The following is a 21,995-nucleotide window of genomic DNA, read 5'->3' as shown; positions in this document are numbered from 1 at the left end:
GACCTTAAGCACAATTTGGGTGAAAACCCATTAGGTGATCATTTTTGTGTAAGTTTGATTAAAGTCTGAGTCGTGGAGCAGCAAATCTTATGAATCAGTCTTCTGCCTGGATGAAATGGCAGAAGACAAGTTTAAGAGTATATCACGACGGTTGTCTGGTTCTGTGGCGTATGAGCCAACATAACTCTGTGATGATTAAATGACAACAAATAACCGCAAAGTTGTTTTTATAAATACTTTTAATTACATTATACATGTTTGGACAGCTATTTTCAAGGGGTAACTATCTGCAGTACAGACTTTGATGGAGTGGAAATATTCTCACACTTTCAGTCCAAGCTTCTTCTCTTTTTTTTTTACATGCTTGTATTTATTAGCCTCTTTAGTTGACACAGAGACATATGCAGTTTTCACCTTCACTTTTTCCATCCAAACTTCAGCTGAAAACGTGCTGTAATTGGTTTGCCTCAATGCTATGTTGTTCACTTGCACACAGATTTTCCATACGCATGCCTAGTTATTTGTGAATATCTGACCTATAACAAACAGCTGTTGGCTGGCTGCTTAGTTCTGCCTCAGATGAGAGCAACCTCTTTGCCACAGTCGACATACAAATAAATAAACCGTTTATTTATCAGGCTTTTAAACAACATCGAGCTCGTTATACAGTCGTTAGGATGACTTGTGTCATGCATCAGTTTGAAATGTCATCTTGTGACCTTATTATCCCCCGTTGTTGTGATTAAACCTGTATTTGTGACTCTCTTTGCTTGTGTGTGCGCTTGTCTGCAACAGGTGTTGATACATATTAACAATATTTCAGGATATTTGTCCAGCCTGGCGCGATGCATTGTGCATAATATTGTCTCAGCTTGACACTGTATTATAAATGAACACAGTTCATGTGACACAGTTACACACTAATTTGTTTCAGCTGTGCTACACGGAGGAAAAAAAAAAAAAAAAAAAAGAGTATATCACGACTTGGCCTGAAATAGCCAAAATGAAAAGTAGCACTCCACTCAGTTGCAAATCTTAAACAATATGCTCTGTATTAAGCAATATGAAAACAAACAGAATACCAGCGCGCTCTCATGAGTACTCATTAAGTTATTGATTGTTGGACAACAGAATCTTATCAGTGAACGCAGTTATTCTCTTTGGTTTGGGTTAAAAACAAATCCTTTTACAATGTTAAACACAAGCTAGTTCATGCATTTATTACTTCTAGGCTGGACTAATGTAATTCATAATTAGCAGATTGCTCTAAAAGCTCCCTGAAAGGCCTCTAGTTGATCCAGAGCACTACAGCAAGAGTAATAACTGCGACTAAAACCTGGAAACCATATTTCTCCCATATTAGCTTCTCTTCATTGTTTCCTTGTTAAATTCTGAATTGAATTTAAAGTCCTTCTCCTCACAAGGTCTTGAATAATCAGGTCGCATTATTGTCTTCGCTTCCATACTGCTGGCTTTCTTCTGCTAGTATTTAAAAGCAGGATGGGAGGCAGAGCCTTCAGCTTCCAGGCCCCTCCTCTGTGGAACCAACTCCCAGTTTGAATTTGGGAGACAGACACCCTCTCTACTTTCACGATTAGGCTTAAAACTTTAGGCTTAGCCTGCTGAGTGTGTGTGATCAATCAATGACATAAAATGCCATGAAGTGACTGTTGTTGTGTGCTACGGAAATAAAACTGAACTGACTGAATGTTAGATAACACCATTTGCTAGGTTTCTAGCATTGAGCACTGTTTCTAAAATAAACTTTTCTCTTGAATAGAAAGGTGAAGAGAGGATAGGGGAGACATGCAGAGATATGTCTGGGGAGGAAACACTGAAGCAAAGACCCAGTACATTGGTCACCTGCTCAATCAAATGAGCAATGGCAACATCTGACACCAGAACAATTTTTGCAGGCCCTCATCTAAGATTGTTTCATTTTTAAGTAATAGTATCACAGGCTTGCACAAATGATTTGGATGCTCATTTTCTGGACGAAAACTCAGCCACAGCATACATTACAACCTTCACCGGACAAAAGCATCCAAATTTCATGACACCCATTTGCCATCCATATTATTCAGCTTCATATTCAGATATTTAGGAACATTGCATGAGGATTGCAAACTGTAATCCTGGCTCTATATGCAGGGCAGGACCGGGAATAACACAAGTACAGATGTTACACAGACGGTGACAGGTTTGTCCTTGCACTGAAAGATCTTGCAATAAATTTGGCACTACCTTCGATATCAGGACAGTGCTGTATTTATTTCCCTTTACTCCAAAAAGTTGGGAAAAAAGTTGCTAAAACTGAAACTGTCTGCACACACGCCAATGTTAGTTTTACCAGACAGCTACTTTGTTGTTATTTTGTTATTTTGTCTAAGAATCATATGGACAGACAGATAGATTTGTGTGCACACTAACACTGGAAACGGTTTGTTTTGGAAAGGCACCAGTTGAGAAAGCAGCCAACACACCACGGAGAAGATGGAAAGAACAGGGTGTATACACTGGAGAGGAGCATGATGCCAGCACAGCATTAGGGCATGCAGTCACTTACTCAAATACACACATGTACATAAACACAAATATGTACATACAGCCCGCTTCCAAGCAAACCCATGTTTCCATTTCCAGTGCATTTTTCCTAGCCTTCTTGCTTTTCTGTTGTTTCCCTTACATGTAGAAAGATTCATTATCGCTGGACTGCAGTTTCAAACAGCAGTTTTTGATCATGCTACTTCATCTTCTGAAGTACACAGCTCTGCTCTCAGTCAGAAACACATAGCAATTTAAGGGAAAAAGATGAGACTGATCTAATAGTGTAGGTGATTGTGACAAAGCAGCAAGCCACATGGACTTGCCAGCAACCAATATAATTTCTACATTTGTAAATAACAACAAACAAACAGGCTTGATTGCAATTACAATGCACCTGTCAACTCTTAAATGGATATGTAATGTTTCTAAAGCACCCCAGCAATGATGGTTAGTCGAGAAGGAAGAAAGGTAAGTTATCGGCTGCAAGATAGACACCAAACTGGTAAAACTTCTGATTGGTTGGATCCAGATGGACAGTGAGCCACATTATTTCTCAAATCCATCCATCCATCCATCTTCTTCTGCTTTATCCGGGGCCGGGTCACGGGGGCAGCAGCCTAAGCAGAGAAGCCCAGACCTCCTCTAGCTTATCCGGGGGAACACCAAGGCGTTCCCAGACCAGCCGAGAGATATAATCTCTCCAGTGTGTCCTGGGTCTGCCCCAGGGCCTCCTCCCGGTAGGACATGCCCGGAACCTCTCACCCAGGAGGCGCCCAGGAGGCATCCTTGTCAGATGCCCGAACCACCTCAGCTGGCTCCTTTCGATGTGGAGGAGCAGCGGCTCTACTCTGAGCCCCTCCCGGATGGCTGAACTTCTCACCCTATCTTTAAGGGAGAGGCAAGCCACCTTTCGGGGGAAGCTCATTTCCGCTGCTTGTATCCGCGATCTTGTTCTTTTGGTCACTACCCACAGTTCGTGGCCATAGGTGAGGGCAGGGACGTAGATTCGCTTTTACACTCAGCTCTTCACCACGACAGACCAGTGCAGTGTCTGCATCACTGCGGCCGCAGCACCCATCCGCCTGTCGATCTTCGGCTCCCTTCTCCCATCACTCGCGAACAAGATCCCAAGATACTTGAACTCCTCCACTTGGGGCAGGAACTCATCCCCGACCCGAAGTGGGCACTCCACCCTTTTTCCGGCTGAGAACCATGGCCTCAGATTTGGAGGTGTTGATCCTCATTCCCACTTGGCTCCGAACCATTCCAGTGCGAGCCGGAGGCCATCACCCGATGAAGCCAACAAAACCACATCATCCGCGAAAAGCAGAGATAAGATTCTGAGGCCACCGAAGTGAAAGCCCTTCACCACTTGGCTGCGCCTAGAAATCCTGTCCATAAAAATTATGAACAGAATCGGTGACAAAGGGCAGCCCTGGCGGAGCCCATCACCCACCGGGAACGAGTCCGACTTATTGCCGGCAATGCAAACCAAGCTCTTGCAACGGTTGTACAGGGAGTGCAGAATTATTAGGCAAGTTGTATTTTTGAGGAATAATTTTATTATTGAACAACAACCATGTTCTCAATGAACCCAAAAAACTCATTAATATCAAAGCTGAATGTTTTTGGAAGTAGTTTTTAGTTTGTTTTTAGTTTTAGCTATTTTAGGGGGATATCTGTGTGTGCAGGTGACTATTACTGTGCATAATTATTAGGCAACTTAACAAAAAACAAATATATACCCATTTCAATCATTTATTTTTATAACATCTCCACATTCACAAATATACATTTCTGACATTCAAAAACAAAACAAAAACAAATCAGTGACCAATATAGCCACCTTTCTTTGCAAGGACACTCAAAAGCCTGCCATCCATGGATCCTGTCAGTGTTTTGATCTGTTCACCATCAACATTGCGTGCAGCAGCAACCACAGCCTCCCAGACACTGTTCAGAGAGGTGTACTGTTTTCCCTCCTTGTAAATCTCATATTTGATGATGGACCACAGGTTCTCAATGGGGTCCAGATCAGGTGAACAAGGAGGCCATGTCATTAGTTTTTCTTCTTTTATACCCTTTCTTGCCAGCCACGCTGTGGAGTATTTGGACGCGTGTGATGGAGCATTGTCCTGCATGAAAATCATGTTTTTCTTGAAGGATGCAGACTTCTTCCTGTACCACTGCTTGAAGAAGGTGTCTTCCAGAAACTGGCAGTAGGACTGGGAGTTGAGCTTGACTCCATCCTCAACCCGAAAAGGCCCCACAAGCTCATCTTTGATGATACCAGCCCAAACCAGTACTCCACCTCCACCTTGCTGGCGTCTGAGTCGGACTGGAGCTCTCTGCTCTTTACCAATCCAGCCACGGGCCCATCCATCTGGCCCATCAAGACTCACTCTCATTTCATCAGTCCATAAAACCTTAGAAAAACTAGTCTTGAGCTATTTCTTGGCCCAGTCTTGACGTTTCAGCTTGTGTGTCTTGTTCAGTGGTGGTCGTCTTTCAGCCTTTCTTACCTTGGCCATGTCTCTGAGTATTGCACACCTTGTGCTTTTGGGCACTCCAGTAACGTTGCAGCTCTGAAATATGGCCAAACTGGTGGCAAGTGGCATTTTGGCAGCTGCACGCTTGACTTTTCTCAGTTCATGGGCAGTTATTTGGCGCCTTGGTTTTTCCACACGCTTCTTGCGACCCTGTTGACTATTTTGAATGAAACACTTGATTGTTCGATGATCACGCTTCAGAAGCTTTGCAATTTTGAGACTGCTGCATCCCTCTGCAAGATATCTCACTATTTTGACTTTTCTGAGCCTGTCAAGTCCTTCTTTTGACCCATTTTGCCAAAGGAAAGGAAGTTGCCTAATAATTCTATGTAGCTTGCCATCACCAGTGTGTGAATGTGTGCGTGAATGGGTGGATGACTGGATATGTAAAGCGCTTTGGGGTCCTTAGGGACTAGTAAAGCGCTATATAAATACAGGCCATTTACCATTTTACCATTATGCACACCTGATATAGGGTGTTGATGTCATTAGACCACACCCCTTCTCATTACAGAGATGAACATCATCTAATATGTTTAATTGGTAGTAGGCTTTCGAGCCTATACAGCTTAGAGTAAGACAACATGCATGAAGAGGATGATGTGGACAAAATACTCATTTGCCTAATAATTCTGCACTCCCTGTATAGGGATCGAATGGCCCATAGCAATGGGCCAGACACCCCATACTCCCGCAGCACCCCCCACAGGACAGCCCGAGGGACCCGGTCAAATGCCTTCTCCAAGTCCACAAAACACATGTAGACTGGTTAGGCAAACTCCCATGCGCCCTCAAGTATCCTTGAGAGGATAAAGAGCTGGTTCAGTGTTCCGTAACCAGGACGAAAACCGCATTGTTCCTTCTGTATCTGAGGTTTGACTAGCCTTGTTCCATGGCCTCTCCGAACTCCTCCCACACCCGAGTTTTTGCTTCAGCCACTGCCCGAGCCACATTCCGCTTGGCCTGTCGGTACCTGTCAGCTGCCTCCGAAGTCCCACAGGTTAACCAAGCCCGATAGGACTCCTTCTTCAGCCTGGTGGCTCCCTTCACCTCTGGTGTCCACCATTTGGTTCGGAGATTACCACCACGGCAGGCACCAACCACCTTGCGGTCGCAGCTCAGTGCAGCAGCTTTGACAATGGAGATGCTGAACATCGTCCATTCGGACTCAATGTCCCCAGTCTCCCTCGGAATGCTGTTGAAGCTCTGCCGGAGGTGTGCGTTGAAGATCTCACAGATTGGGGCCTCTGCCAGGCATTCCCAGCACACCCTCACTACGTGTTTAGGTGCACCAGGTCTGTCCAGCGTCCTCCCCTGCCACCTGATCAAACTCACCACCAGGTGGTGATCAGTTGACAGCTCAGCCCCTCTCTTTACCCGAGTGTCCAGAACATATGGTCGCAGGTCTGGTGATACAATTACAAGATCGATCATCGACCTGCGGCCTAGAGTGTCCTGGTGCCACGTGCACTTATGGACACTCTTATATCTCATACAGTTAAATGACTTGAATTAGTGGAAGTGAGACCTACTGCAGGTAGACAGCTATAGAGGACTGCGTTGCCAAAGTTGTCAATCAATGTGGTCATGCCCCTAATTTTAAACTTTTAAGCCCATTTAAGCCCAATTCTTCGTTCATGGTCTTTGGCCTGGGACATTGAATGTCTGTTGATCTACGAGAACCAAGCCAGAACATTACCCATGGCCAGAATATTATGAACAGTCGTGAACTGCCTAGGCTTGCACTGGATTACACTGGTTGTGTTTTTCACCACAGAAACTGACAAATTAGTTGTTGGCAGCTTTAAATAGATTTTACTGAAACTGTACATTTCTATTGACTAGTGGTATGTTGCGGTGACATATTTCATGTAAATATTATATTAAACTTTTGGGAATCAAGAGATGAGCAGTCAGTTTTGGGGAAAATATTGCAGGGGTGTAGGTTATATTTCTTTTCAGTCTTCTTCCATTTTCAGACTCAGCATTGATTGTATCCCTCCTTAGCAACACATCCTGCTCTTCTAATTGGTGCTTGAACATCCCCTTTTCTCTCTCCGCAGCACCTGATAATATCGCTGTGACAGTTTGCTGTTTGATTTCTATGAATTGCTTCATAGTGATTGACAGTTTGACGGGCCCTGTAATTGGCTGCCTGGTCTTTTCAGTTACCAAGTAAATAATAGGGATGGTGACGGGAGACTGAGGCTTTTCATGTCTATTCATTATGAGAACACACATTTTTATTACTTTCTCTTTATTAACCTTCATTCAGCTGGATTTTGTAGATTTTTCAAACAATTTTTGAGAACAATTGTTGGTTACCTAATGGTAGTGTAGACTGTATACTGTACACAAATCAATTTTTATTTCTGGACATGGAGAATGATCTGTGATTTTCAAGCTCAATTAAAAACCAACAACTGTGTATAAAAAGAGCTCCATGGTTGTTGCTGTCAGCACTGGTTTAAAGCAGCAGTTATAGCTGTGAAAACATTTAAATTAGCAGGTTTTATACTTACAGTGAGAACAACAAGAAGCCGAGAGGTGATTAAAAATGGGTTCCATATAAAGACTCAAAGATAATGCTAAATCTTTAGAGTATGTGAGTCCCATGGAAATTAGTAGCTCTTCAGCTATACTGTATTTGGCCAAATAAATATTTCATCCTGTTTGATACAGTTCCAAGAGAGAAAGGTAATGTTTTTAAATAACACAAATTTGGTCAACAGAACAACACATTTGTTCAATAAATTATTATTATCATCATCTCATGTCCTTTAGCAGCAGTAACTAATGAGCAAGTTGCTATAATGTGAAAGTGACGGCAAGTTGCCCAACCAATGAAGAAGCAAAGTGCGATGAGATTTTTCTTTGTCTTAAAAACAGAAGATTTCCTGAAAAGTCTATTAGTTCCTTGGCTTTGATATGTCTATTCAGAGGACAATATTTCAAAAGATCTGATTTACAGTACTTTGTAAATCAGTTTGAAGTACTTACTTTTGGGTTTTTTTTGTTTTTTTTCCCTTTTTTTCCCCTGTCCCGTTTGGCTCTTTTGCCATCAGAATTATTGTCTAAACGCGAATAAAGATGCCCAACGGATTTACTTTACCAAATTGACCATCCTAGCCTTGCCGTAATGGTCCATTTGATTCACCTTTTATTGTTTATTTTATTTTCACTTGCTGAATACGGGACAGACTTGACTGGGGGAAAGAAGGGGAGAAAGAAAGAGGGAAAGAGAAACAGCTGAGAAGAGGGACGGGGGAGAAGGGCAAAAAACAAAAACCAACAGAATAAGCAGAGAAAAAAAATACATATATTGATCACCTGGATCACCTGCTGAGAAAGAAAAAAGAAAACAAGCAGAAGAAAACGAGAGTAATAGAATAAACAACATCACAATGATATATGGGAATATGACAGTAAATACTAAATATTAAACATTATTGTGCAGCACGTAAGATCAACAGAACACAGCGTGCTTTGAGGTAGGAGCCAAAAAGGGTGTAGTTTGTGGGTGTGATCACCCGTGTGTACACCTGTGAGCATGGACGCGCTTGTTTTTTGTTTTTTTAAAAGGTTCCTTCATGTAATAATCTGCTAGAGGGTGTGGGGGGGCAACAGCCCCGTCCTCCAGGGCGTGAAGCAGGTGTGGAGGAGATCAAAACTCCAGACATCCAGAGGCCCCCAGAACACAAGAGACCAAGGAAGACCAACAGAGGGGCAGCCGCGCCACTGTCCCAGAAAGAGCTGAGGAGAGTCCCAGATGAGGGCTCACTCAGCAGCCGTGGAGTAGAAGCCAGGGGGGGTTGCAGTGACGCGCCCGTGAGCTCCGCCGGCAGCCAGCTGTGCCTGAGTGACCGAGCCCCAGGCCGAGAGGCCGGGGGCACCCCACCTCCGAAGTGGCCCGAGCAAGCCCCAGGCTCCAGGCCCCGATAAGCAGCCACCAAGGAGTGAGCCGCTGTGTACCTGGACGCCCATCCCCGGACACAAAGAACCACCAACGCACCGATGTCTGAGGGAGTCCGCCACCGGCAGGGGAAGTGGTGGTGGGGGGAGATAGGCCTCCAAACCTTGGAGGGCCTGAGATGTCCCCAGAGAGGTGGCGTCTGATACCCAACCTGACATATAGACACAGACATACAGGCACACACAGATACAAACATCCATTCCCACCCTCATGCTCTCATATGCACTTACTCCACACTCAACCAACGTGGAGACAAACATAAAGAGACGCTGTACACACGATCACACTCCCCAAGCGTACTCTACGAACCGGGTCTGGGTACCGTTCCCCCCCTGGAGGGGGGAACTGCACCCAGACCCAGGTGGTGTTACCCTTTTCCCTGCGGTGGGGAGAAGCAGACCGCCCCGACTCCGCAGCAGCAGGGAGGCCCCACATTCCAGACCCCAGTCAGACGGCCAACTCCTCCTCCTAGCCCCCCTGCTCCAGCAGGCCGCAGAGAACGCGGGTGAGAGAAGACTCCAAACCTCCCTCCACCCGCTCATTGTAGTGTTGATGCATGTGTGTTCTAAGGTGCATTTAAAACCCAGGAGGGCATGGAGCTACCTGCAAGAGAGCAGCAGGTAAGCGCATAGCCCCTCCTGCTAGCCCTCAATGTCTACGTGTATTTAAAATTGAGAGGTGGGCAATGACGCCAGGGGTGAGGTGTACACCCTGATGGTAATTTGGATTCCGTGTAGCATGCCCACCCCCATGAAGTACTTACTTTTGGACAGCAAAAGACTTTTATAGTACATCAAATTTCTGCAATCTCTGTGGTTCATAAAGTGTTACCTGCAGATCGTGTGATGAGACTTTGGGGTTCTTGAATACTTTTTGTATCAAATGATCTGCTCTGCTCAGGCAGCCAATCCCAGACAAATTGGCCGATATTTGGAAACCATGCCTCTTGTAGATTATTTTTTCTGACGGTTAAGCGATTTACCTCAAATAATTTGGAGTTCTTTTTAAATCCTTTGCCAGATCTATGCATTATTTTTTGTGAATGCCACAGAACACTCTTTATAATTTGGCATGATGACAACACATCCCTCAGTAGGAAAAGGAGCACCAGACCCTAAATATCAGCATTTTAGATAAGAGAGAGAGCAACTCTAACTCCCTAAGAAACTTCTAATCATTATTATCCAGTCCGGAAACCATCAGTCTGATTCCATGCAACAATTTCAAAGAATTGTGAGAATGAACAACTTCTGTGCGACACACTTTTCATGACTATACAATAAATATGCTCCACATATAAAGATTGCAATTTAAATAAATCTTCATGCTCTCAAAGGGAGAATTCCTGCCTTTAAGAGCTGTCTCGGTAACGGCTATTTTTTAGTACATTTTTATTATTGTAGGATAAAATGCGCTTTAATTGCATGGTTAATCAAAAGCCAAATGTTTCCTTCAAGGCCACTAAACAGTATGGGATGTAGCACAGGAGGTGTGTGGATGACAGAGAATATTAATAATGGTTTGGGATGAAAGTGTGAGAAGCGGATCCAATTTCATGGATGTATCACTCTAAAAATGCTGGGGCATGTCTGGCTGATCACTCTCTATTATTGGACTGCTTTTGAGCTTAAGGAAAACGACTGTATTTCGAATAAACTCAAATGTGGATTAGACACACCAGAATGGACCACATTGTGTTGGTTTCGTATTAAATAATGAAACAGTAATCACCCATATAGACGACATGTAAACAGAGAAACTGACTTTGAGAAGTATTTTATGAGATAAGTGGAATAATGAGATCATATTGCACATTTAGGATGTAATCCTTTTGCACTGTATATTTTGCCCCTATAGTTCTGCAGTGAGAGCTCCTTGAGAAATGTCACGGTTATCAGTTTTAAAAGTAAATGAGACAACATTAACTATCATGTCAGGTAATCAAATCATGTAATGGCTTCATATAATCATCTTAATGAATCAAACTGCTGTGAAAATGGAGCTACTTCATATAATAGGGCGATCGTGGCTCAAGAGTTGGGTGTTCGTCTTGTAATCGGAAGGTTGCCGATTCGAGCCCCGGCTCGGACAGTCTTGGTCATTGTGTCCTTGGGCAAGACACTTCACCTACCGCCTACTGGTGATGGCCAGAGGGGCCGATGGCGCGATATGGCAGCCTCGCCTCTGTCAGTCTGCGCCAGGGCAGCTGTGGCTACAACTGTAGCTGCCTCCACCAGTGTATGAATGTGAGAGTGAATGAATAGTGGAATTGTAAAGCGCTTTGAGGGGTCCTGAAAAGCGCTATATAAATGCAATCCATTGTTGTTATTATTAATAGCTTGAAACCTTTTCCCATCAAGGTCAGGACTTAATACAAAACCAGCATGGACTACGATGGCCACAGATGATGTGTCACCTGTAGTGAGAGTGGGGAGCAGGTGGAAGAGAGCCCAGAGATGTGGAGGTATGCATCAGAGACAAGTGGAATAAAAGTCATTAGAAGTGAGAGAGGATGCATGTGTGTGAATGACATAGAGACAGATGGAAAGGTGAAGATGCAAGAAGTAGAGGTACTCAAGATAGATGCATCCAAATACATGGTGTTAACCTTTCAAAGCAGCATGGGACAAGAGAGCTAAAGAAAAGAGTGCAGGCAGGGTGAAGTGGGTGGAGACGAGTGTCAGGGGTGATTTGTAACAGCGAGAGTGAAAGGGAAGGTTTACAAGATGAGACCTGCTATGATGTATGGTTTGCAGATGGTGACACTGACAAAAAAGACAGGAGCCGTAGGTGGAGGTGGCAGAGTTAAAGATGCTAAGATTTTCATTGGAAGTAACCAGGATGGGCAGGATTAGAAATGAGTGCATCAGAGGGACAGCTCTGGTACAGCAGATATAGTGGATGGATGCTGACTTTGGAGCCGCCAGGCAAGAGGAAAAGAGGAAGACCACAAAGATCCATGGATTTAGTGAATGAGGACGGTGTTGGTGTGACTGAGGAGGATGGTAAAGAGAGGGTGAGATGGAGGCAGATGATCCACTGCCTCCACTCCAAAGGGAGCAATCCGAAAGAAGACGATTTTGCCAAATAAATATCCTGTAAACATTTCTTTAAAACTAGACGATCACAGCAGATAATCAGAAACTTAACAAATGTTATTTTTTCCCATAATGTATCAAACATCTCATTATTTTAAAACAGGAATGTATTTGTACAGACTGAGGTCGGGCCCAGCTGCTTTTCTGCTGCGATTTTAAGGGCAGCCACATTGACAATACAGACTACAGTATCGATGTGTTGTATTGTTTTTTATCATCAGCCCTCCTCTGTTTGTTCAATATTGACTCTCTTTTTAGCCGCGCTTTGGTCTTTGCCAGCTCCTGTGGGAAATAGCTGCTACTTTAGAGGCTAGTCTTCATCGGCTAATTGCTAACTGTGTGTCTGCACACTGTTTGTCTGTCTGTCAAATATTGGTGGACGGGTAGCACAACACTGTTTCATTACATCTTGTTTGCCAATAAGACTTGCCTGCTGTGCCTGAAAACTCGTTGATGAGATGGTTAAACACACTCCTTAAAACAAGTGGGCTTCAGTCAAAATACAATAGATGATGCATGTACTTGCTTTAATCAGAGTAATAATATACACGATAAATGAAAACAGCTTACTTAACCTTCATATCGTTCCAAAGCTTGGATTTTATTCGCTTTGTCTTAATAATTTACATTTTGAAGAGACTGTATTTACAATTTCTACAGCATAGTTCAGCTGTTGGCCTGGAAAACAGCGGCCCACATATTACATTTATAAACTGGTTTGAACCGTGCAGTAGGCCCATATAATCACTGTAATTAAAATGTTGCCTCATTCCTTGAACTGATTCATCAAAGCAACGGCTGCATTGATGTTCATGTTAATTTATTTTGTAAATGACTAATAAGTGACAAGAAATCCACTGCAATGCTGTGATACAAAGTACACACAATGCAACACGTAACAGTGCCATCTGGGGATCTAATATGGCCAGCCCTATGAAAATGAAACACTATGTAACTGCCAACGCCATCCATCACATCAGACAGCTGGTTTCTCCTGCAGATTCACAAAGGCAACAGTCGCCTTTTGAAAATATCTCTTAAATCGCTATACGCAGCATCACATAAAATAATGGTGGGGATGTGGTCAATAAACACAATGGTCCTTACGTTACATTTCTCCTTCCTTGACTTTGGCTTTGTAAAATGATTTATCAAGTCTTGGAAAAAGAAAGCAGCTCGCTCAGAAGCTCTTACTTAGTGGGCATCAGATAAAGTGCCAAGAGCAGTGTCTTAGTCATGGATCCTTGGTTAATATTTTATTTGTGTGATCTAAAATTGACCTCACATTTTGATGCTAGTAAACAGACTATTGCTTCATGTGTTTTTATGCGTCTCTTCTCCTTCCTGCATGCACGCGCAGGTCGCGAAGTCACACGTGTGTTTGGACCATAGTGTATATTTAGAAATGCCGTTTCGACACGTTGAGACAAAACAGAAACTGCAGCATTATAACGGCTCCTCATCTGACTGTGTCATTTTGTTTGTCAGCAGATTGCAAAATGCAAGAAAAGACCAAGAGACTAGTTGTTCTTTAATTCCAAGGATCTGATTCAGAAATTCTTTGTGGTAAAAGTGGATGTGCAGCTGCAAAATTAACTGCTCCTCATTAATTAAATTCAAGTGTATATTCAGTGTTTAGGGGTCGGGAATAATTAAAGCAGCAAAATCTACTTAAAGTCTTGCAAATTAAATAAGTGTAATTTAGCCAAAGAAATTAATGTATTGATCCGAATTCTCATTTGTTTCAGCGTATGAGTGTAACTCCCAGCACTGCAGTTCAAAGTCCGAACACCTTTTGCAAAGTTTTTTAAACTAATGAGAATTCTTGTCATGGCCATGAAGTGATATGGTTTGTTTTCCCGGTGATCCGCAGCATCAGCAGCTGGTTGTCTGTTGCCATTTCCGGCTTCTGATGATTAAGAGGCTTATGGAGACCGTGCAAAGCCTTCAAGCTTCACTGGACAGTTAGAAACTACTGTGAACGCTTACTGTGCTTACCGGTATGTTTTTGGATACATGAACAACAACCATGCCTTTTAGTCTATTTCTGTTGCTCCTTCTATGCAGAGTTAGGATTCTTCTTACACCTTCAACCCATGTGCTTGAATCGTCACGGCTGACTCATTCAATTATCTGACTCACCAAGCCACTCAGTCTCCAACTGTGGGCTGCATGTGGGCCAATTTCCACACACACTCACTCTCTCTCACACACACACACACACACACACACACACACACACACACACACACACACACACACACACACACACACACACACACTCAGAGGCACTGAAGCATATCTACTGTATATATAATGGAAAAAAGTCCCGCCTCTTTCTGTGTCATGTTGTTTTGCGTAAACAAGGCATCTGTCTCTGTTGCCAAATATAGAGATGATGCCTCAAATAGGGTCTCTTTGTACATGGAAATTTTCATGTACAGAGACACAAGGATGCACAACCTGTGATGCCATCTTTAGAACATCAAGCTGTCGTGCCTGTTGGCAACTCTCAGTGTCAAACTGGAGGTGAAGGAGGTGAGCCATTTTGTTGAAATCATTTGCATGGCTATTAGATTCGCTGTGGTCATGACCACGGGGCTCTACGGATGTTTTAAAATGTCTTGATATTGCACCAAAATCAAGTTTTAACATGAGCATCAAGCTGTTTTATTTAAATATTCTATTCTTCAACCAAGATTACCATAAAGATCAAAGTAAGGGAATAAAAAATATTGAATGTTATATTGTTTTCTTTCTTTCTCTCGGCACAGTGGACCACAAGTGAGTTACAACAGAGCTCTGTAGCCTGAAGGAGTATATCACTCCAAAATCAAATTGACATATTCTTCCCCTGGCCTGTAGTGCTATTTATTCATTTTGATTATTTTGGTGTGATGTTTCCCAGTTTGGGAGGTATCAGCTATCGAAATGTCGTCCTTTTCTTAATGCAAGAGCTATTTGTCTTTTTATCTAATGACAAACAGCAGCTATAATATTACAGAAGAAAGTGCTCATCTCGTCTATGCATCAAAAAGGAGGCTCATGCTTATGACAGCATCGGAAAATCTACAGCACTGTGCAAATGTTTTGATCCAACCCTCGTTTCTTTATACATTTTGCTTCCAAGGAGCTGGGCTTTCATGTAATTTTTAAACTGGTGTCAAGCAATAGTTCTCCAGACTTTCTAAAGGTCTTTTAAAGTTTTCCTTTTGTGATTGGCCGGTTTTTCACTGATTTTCAGTCCAATCTTTGTACCTGATCATTTTGTTTAACCCTTTAAAGCCGGTCGGAGCGGACACGCTCCGTTTTGCGTAACTAATTTTAAATCCTGGTAGCACTGCAACCACATAAGCTAGCGCAATAATTTTTTTTGCATATGAAACCAGAGGAGTTGTACTTACATCTTATGCCATCAGCTTGTCCTGGTCACAGTTTCCTTCCACATATAGCTTTGCAAAAACTGCATAAAAAGCACTTGCAGCAACAAAAACATAATACTTCAAGATGGCGCCGCGGGTGGCAGCCTCGGTACTGCGCTCTCTCGCACTTTTCTTGTTTCTGTTTATTTTCTGCGCTTTTGGTCACTCAGACCACATCACTTTCTCCAGAGATCAACTGCTAAACATCAGGCAGTCGTCTCACTATAGTTCTTATCCATTTTTCACAAACCCGGAAAGTTTTTTGGAGATTTTAGTTGGAGGTGCAGCAGCTCTCTGTGGCTCCTGGAGGAGACGTAGACGGGGGAGTCACGCTGGTGCGCTAGTGAAACTACGTCGGCGAGGATTCCGCACGGCACTCCCCTCCATTCACCTCGCGAATCTCCGCTCTCTTCCAAACAAAGTCGACAAATTACTGCTCTTAAACCGGACTAACAAGGACTTTGCACGCTCTGCTGCCTTCTGCTTCACTGAAACCTGGCTCAATGAGCGAGTCCCAGACGCTGTCTTAAATCTGCCGGGCTTCCAACTTCACCGGGCGGACCGCAAAACAGAGCTCTCAGGGAAAACAAAGGGTGGTGGAGTCTGCTTCTACATTAATGAAGGTTGGTGTACTAATGTCACAGTGTTACAGAAACACTGCAGCCCACACTTGGAAAGTTTTTTCATCAATTGTAAACCGTTTTATTCACCGCGGGAGTTTTCTTCCTTCGTGTTGGTTGGAGTTTACATCCCTCCACAGGCCAACGCGAACAACGCACTGTGCGAGCTGGCTGACCAGATTACTACCCTGGAGAGGAAATTCCCGGATTCCTTTAGAATTAGCAGGAACTGCAGGACTGTTTTGACTCCACTGATTGGACTGTTTTTGAAGCTGCATCTGAGAACCTAGATGAGCTCACGGACACTGTGACATCATACATCAGTTTTTGTGAAGACGTGTGTGTACCACAAAGACCTTTTGCACATACAACAACAATAAACCATGGTTCAATTCTAAACTCCAACATCTTCGTAAGGCCAAGGAGGACGCCTACAGAAGTGGTGACAGGGCCCTGTACAAACAAGCTAGGAACACACTGACCAAGGAGATCAAAGCAGCTAAAAGGATCTACTCCCAGAAGCTGGAAGAACGGCTTTCAGCCAACGACCCTGCGTCAGTGTGGAGGGGCCTGCAGGAAATCACCAGCTACAGACGCCCCCCACCCGCTATTGAAGCAAACAAAGACCTGGTCAATGAGTTAAACACTTTCTACTGCAGGTTTGAGACGGACAGACTCCCACGCCTCACCCTCCCCTCCCCAGAAACATTGCTTCAGACATCGACCCCCAACACACCTTCCATCTTTCCCCCCTTCACCCTCCCCCTCCCCAATCCAGTCTCAACGACCACCCCCACCCTCCCCAATCCAGACCCAACGACCACCACCACCCTCTCCAATCCAGACTCAACGACCTCCACCACACCTCTGACCCCCCTTTCCTCCTCCCTGAAACTCAGAATACACACTGAGGATGTGAGCCGACTATTTCAGAAACAGAAGCCCAGGAAAGCCCCCGGACCAGACGGTGTCTCACCCTCCTGCCTCAAAACCTGTGCTGAACAGCTGGCTCCCATCTTTACTCACATCTTCAACAGATCCCTGGAGCTGTGTGAAGTTCCCTCCTGCTTCAAACGCTCCACCATCATCCCTGTTCCCAAGAAACCCACCATCACAGGACTGAATGACTACAGACCTGTCGCCTTGACGTCTGTGGTCATGAAATCCTTCGAACGACTGGTGTTAGCCCATCTGAAAGACATTACAGGCCACCAGCTGGACCCTCTGCAGTTTGCCTACCGGGCAAACAGGTTGGTGGTTGATTGTATCATATATATACCCTTGGTACAATAGTACCAGTGCTCTGATTGGTGCCTCTGATTGGTGCCACAAATAACAAATAACACTGTGACGGTCACCGTCACAGTGTTATTTGTGTGACGGTCACACCCCGCACTGGTACAATGTTGTTGTTGGTGTTATTTGTGGCACCAATCAGAGGCACCAATCAGAGCACTGGTACTATTGTACCAAGGGTATATATATGATACAATCTCACTGCACTTAGCCTAATCCTTCATTGCCCTGAAGAATTCTGTGGTGTACGGACCTCCTCTCCAAGGAAAGAAAATGCAGAGAAGACTCACCACTCAGCAGGCCTTGGAAATGATCCTGACGGAAGTCGACCCTTGTGACTCGGATGGAGAAGACCTAGAAGTTCAGCCGGATTCGGACTCAGAGCTGTCTGATCAGTCTTCCAGTTAGTTTCATTTCATGTTATTTCCTTTTTCATTTCAAACAAGTAAGTGGATGTAGTTAGTAAGTAAGATATTTCAGACATTATTCTGATACAGAGGAGGAGATACTGGAATTATAATTAGTATCTATGCATGCATTTGTGATTTTGTTTGACCTTCCCATTGCTCACAATTTGAATTTGTTCACACTGCAGATGAGGAGACTGCTTCTCCACCGAAAAAGAGAGCTTGTTTGGGGACTGAGACAGCGAAAGATGGCACAGTGTGGCGTGAAGAACATGTGGGGACCTGTCTCCCTTTCACCCCAATAGAAGCGTACGCTGCAGATGGAGAGCCAACGGCTAAGGCCAGGAGAAGTATCTCGAGTCGCCTTCAGAGCTTCCTGTGTTTCATCACTCTTGACATGCTTCGTAGCATTCAAGAATGGACTATTCAACATGCACAGCAAACGGAGCATGTTCATTGGTTCATGGACCTCCCTGAACTAATGGCATTTATTGCAATTGTGATCTTGCGGGGGGTTTACAGGGTTCCATCTGTAAATGACTGCTGGTCAGCAAACCTGGGAAACCCACAGATAATTGGAACTATGGCACGAAACCGCTTCCAAGACATCATGCAAAAACCTACGCTTTGATGACAAGTCCACCCGCTGTGATCGAGCAAAGACTGACAAGTTCGCTGCAATTTCCAGTGTGTGGGGATCATTTGTCACCAACTGCATCACGTGCTACAACCCTGGTCTACATATCACCGTTGATGGACAGCTTTTCCCATCAAAGACTCGGTGCTGTTTCCTGCAGTATATTGCAAGTAAACCTGACAAGTTTGGGATCAAGTTTTGGGTGGCTTGCGACCTAAAATCCAAGTACATTTGCAATGTCTTCCCATATCTTGGCAAGGACCCCAGTCGTCCCACTGGGGAGAGACTTTCTGAAAATGTAGTAATGAGGCTGATGGAACCATTCCTAGACAAGGGCAGAAATGTTACCACGGACAATTTTTTCACATCGCTTTCACTTGCGCAAAAACTTCTTAGACGGAAAACCACCATCCTCGGCACAGTCAACAGGATTCGCAGGGAAATTCCTCAATCCACTAGACAGACAGATCGCAATGAATTCACCACTCAGGTATGTTACAGGTCTTTTGTGGTTCTATGTTTATGTGTTTCATTGTGTGTAAAAGGGCTATGGAAATAACAATTTATCTTATTTCTTAGGTGTTTTCAACCTCTGCTGCCACGCTGACGGCGTATGCGGCCAAACGGAAGAAGACAGTCTATATTCTTAGCAGCATGCACAGCGTGGTTCAGACTGATAACACTACCAAAAGGAAGCCAAACACTGTCTCCCTTTACAACAAAACAAAGTGTGGCGTGGATGTGATGGACCAGATGGTTCGGGAGTACACTGTCCGCAAAGGAACATGGCGCTGGCCAGTTGCCGTGTTTTATAACATGATTGACATGGCAGCACTGAATGCACATGTGCTGTATCAAGCATGCACCGGGACGAAGGAAAGACGGGTGGACTTCCTGGTGGCGCTTGCAACAGAGTTGGCTCACTCTCATGTAGCTGCGAAGAAGGCAAGAAAAGAACAGTTGCTTCGGACACAACCCTCCACACCTAGCCCTGGAAAAAGAGTCACGTGTCAGGTCAAACACAAATGCAAGAACAATCATGCCACTGTGCGATGTGTTCACTGCAACAGATACACATGTGGTAAATGCAGACTACAGATACCATGGCAGTGCCAGGATTGTGAGTGATTGCTGAAAATGTTGAATTGTACTCACTCACTTTTTATTATTATTTGTAAATATGTGTACAAATGGTTGGTTTTTTGTACTGTTTTTATCAATAAATCTCAGCAACAAAGGACATACACCCATGTGTGTTGATTTCTCCCTAAGATGGCAAACTGAAACACTCCAAGTTGGTGACTTTTGGAGATTTATTTCCCTGGATGATTGAGAATGCATCAAGATGAAACACAAAAGGAAGTGCACAGCTTTTAGCAGCTCCCCCACGCCCTCAATCACACACCCCCACTCCCCTCCCTCCAGAATTCCCAGGTAACAACCTAATATACATATGAATGACTAGCCAATTTAGCTTCCACTTGGCTGAAGCTAAAGCTTAGCTAAAAGCCTACCAGCCATTTGGCTGCTCTCGGGTTTTATAGGTAGAAAGGTAGAAGCCTGGGGATGCTAGTGGTAAACATGGGGCTGCATTACATCCTGCAACACCTCGACCACCTGGGAACTTATGCCAGGGTCCTGTTTGTGGACTTTAGTTCGGCTTTTAACACCATTGTGCCTGAACTTCTCTCCTCCAAACTCTCCCAGCTCAGCGTGTCACCAGCTACCTGTCAATGGATCACCAGCTTCCTGACAGATAGAAAGCAACAAGTGAGGCTGGGGGAGATCACCTCTGAAACTCGGTCCCTCAGTATTGGTGCCCCTCAAGGATGTGTCCTCTCACCACTACTGTTCTCCCTCTACACTAACGACTGCACCTCCAAGAACTCCTAAAGTTTGCAGATGACACCACTGTCATTGGCCTCATTCAGGATGGTGATGAGTCTGCATACCGGCAGGAAGTTCAGCGGCTGGTACTCTGGTGCAGTCAGCACAATCTGGAGCTGAACACTCTTAAAACTGTAGAGATGACAGTGGACTTCAGAAGACATCCCTCAACTCTGCTCCCCTTCACCATATCAGACAGCCCTGTGACGACTGTGAAGACCTTCAAGTTCCTGGGTACCACCATCTCCCAGGACCTGAAGTGGGAGACCAACATCAACTCCATCCTCAAAAAGACCCAGCAGAGGATGTACTTCCTGAGACAACTGGGGAAGTACAGTCTCCCACAGGAGCTGCTGATCCAGTTCTACACTGCGGTCATTGAGTCTGTCCTGTGCTCCTCCATCACAGTCTGGTATGGTGCAGCCACTAAACAGGACAGGAGCAGACTGTACGGGCAGCAGAAAGGATCATCGGTGCCCCCCTGCCCTCCATCCAGGATCTGTACCTCTCAAGAACCGGGAAATGGGCAGGGAAAATCATCGCAGACCCCTCACACCCTGGTCACAGACTTTTTGATCTGCTGCCCTCTGGCAGACGGTACAGAAGCCTGCAGACCAGGACCATCCGACATAGGAACAGTTTCTTTCCCCTCGCCATCTCCCTTCTAAACAGTTGACCTGTCACACTGCTCCCACTGCTCCCACTGCCAGACTGCAACTGCACCTTATGTACATTCTGTAGTATTCATTCCACCTTATTTCATTTCTGTATTTTATGTATATAAGTTTAGATTAGTTATTTATAGTTGGTTTACACAGCGTTGTGTATGTATGTGTATGTATGTGTATGCATGTGTAATGTGTATATATAGACACGTATGTGTGTGTGTGTGTGTGTGTGTGTGTGTGTGTGTGTGTGTGTGTGTGTGTGTGTGTGTGTGTGTGTGTGTGTGTGTGAGAGAGAGATTTACATTGCTGTGCTTGAGAGCCACCATCTACCGGAACCAAATTCCTTGTATGTGTCTGCACATATACTTGGCCAATAAACACGATTCTGATTCTGATAATATTCCAGAAACACGCTTTGCTGATCCGATCAGCTGTTTGTAACACTTCCTACGTCCATCAGCGCGAACTATCGCATGTCCGCCATGTCCTGCCCGAAACCGGAAGTGACGTCATTTTGCGGAAATGTAGTTTTTTACCATCAGGGCCTCATGAGCCTATACTGGTGTTTTTAAAAGTTATGTTTGACTTTATGACTTTCTGTGTCGTTTCTGGGATGCTTAGGACTCATATTGCACTGCTGGAAACAGTTTATTTTGATCCATATGCTGTTTTTTTTTTTGCAAATTTGCATTATAATATTTATTTGCATTTTTGCTGCAGTATATAAAAATTGGTGTATTTAAAAATTAAAACTATGAAGACACTCAAAATAAATTTCCTGTGGTGGGAAACTATTTTGTGCAACTTTTTTGTATTTACAGTTTTGAGGGAAAAGCCTCTTAAATGTCTCTAACTAGAAATATGTGTTAAAAAAACAAAAACAATTTTAAT

General features: G+C 44.1%; 1 protein-coding gene across 1 annotated transcript; it reads left to right on the top strand.

The window, feature by feature from the left end:
• The first annotated feature begins 18,605 nt into the window (after nucleotides 1-18,605).
• Nucleotides 18,606-20,057, top strand: LOC309702695 (piggyBac transposable element-derived protein 4-like). Its single transcript, XM_082527309.1, has 3 exons — nucleotides 18,606-19,039; nucleotides 19,129-19,669; nucleotides 19,822-20,057. The coding sequence occupies exons 1-3, from the start codon at nucleotides 18,854-18,856 to the stop codon at nucleotides 19,896-19,898; spliced, it is 804 nt and encodes a 267-aa protein (XP_082383435.1). The 5' UTR covers nucleotides 18,606-18,853; the 3' UTR covers nucleotides 19,899-20,057.
• The last annotated feature ends 1,938 nt before the right edge of the window (nucleotides 20,058-21,995 follow it).

The sequence above is a fragment of the Aulonocara stuartgranti genome (genome assembly GCF_965226115.1).
Source record: "Aulonocara stuartgranti genome assembly, chromosome: 1".
NCBI classification, from domain to species: Eukaryota; Metazoa; Chordata; class Actinopteri; order Cichliformes; family Cichlidae; genus Aulonocara; species Aulonocara stuartgranti.
The sequence above is the reverse complement of the archived record's forward strand: the minus strand, read 5'-3'. Positions and strand labels throughout refer to the sequence as shown.

Excerpts from the sequence above, each read along its gene's own strand:
- LOC309702695 (XM_082527309.1), top strand. The coding sequence starts at position 18,854 with ATGAGGCTGATGGAACCATTCCTAGACAAGGGCAGAAATGTTACCACG. Across the intron at positions 19,040-19,128 it reads GCAATGAATTCACCACTCAG|GTGTTTTCAACCTCTGCTGC; the intron begins GTATGTTACAGG and ends CTTATTTCTTAG. Across the intron at positions 19,670-19,821 it reads ACCATGGCAGTGCCAGGATT|ATGGCAAACTGAAACACTCC; the intron begins GTGAGTGATTGC and ends TTTCTCCCTAAG.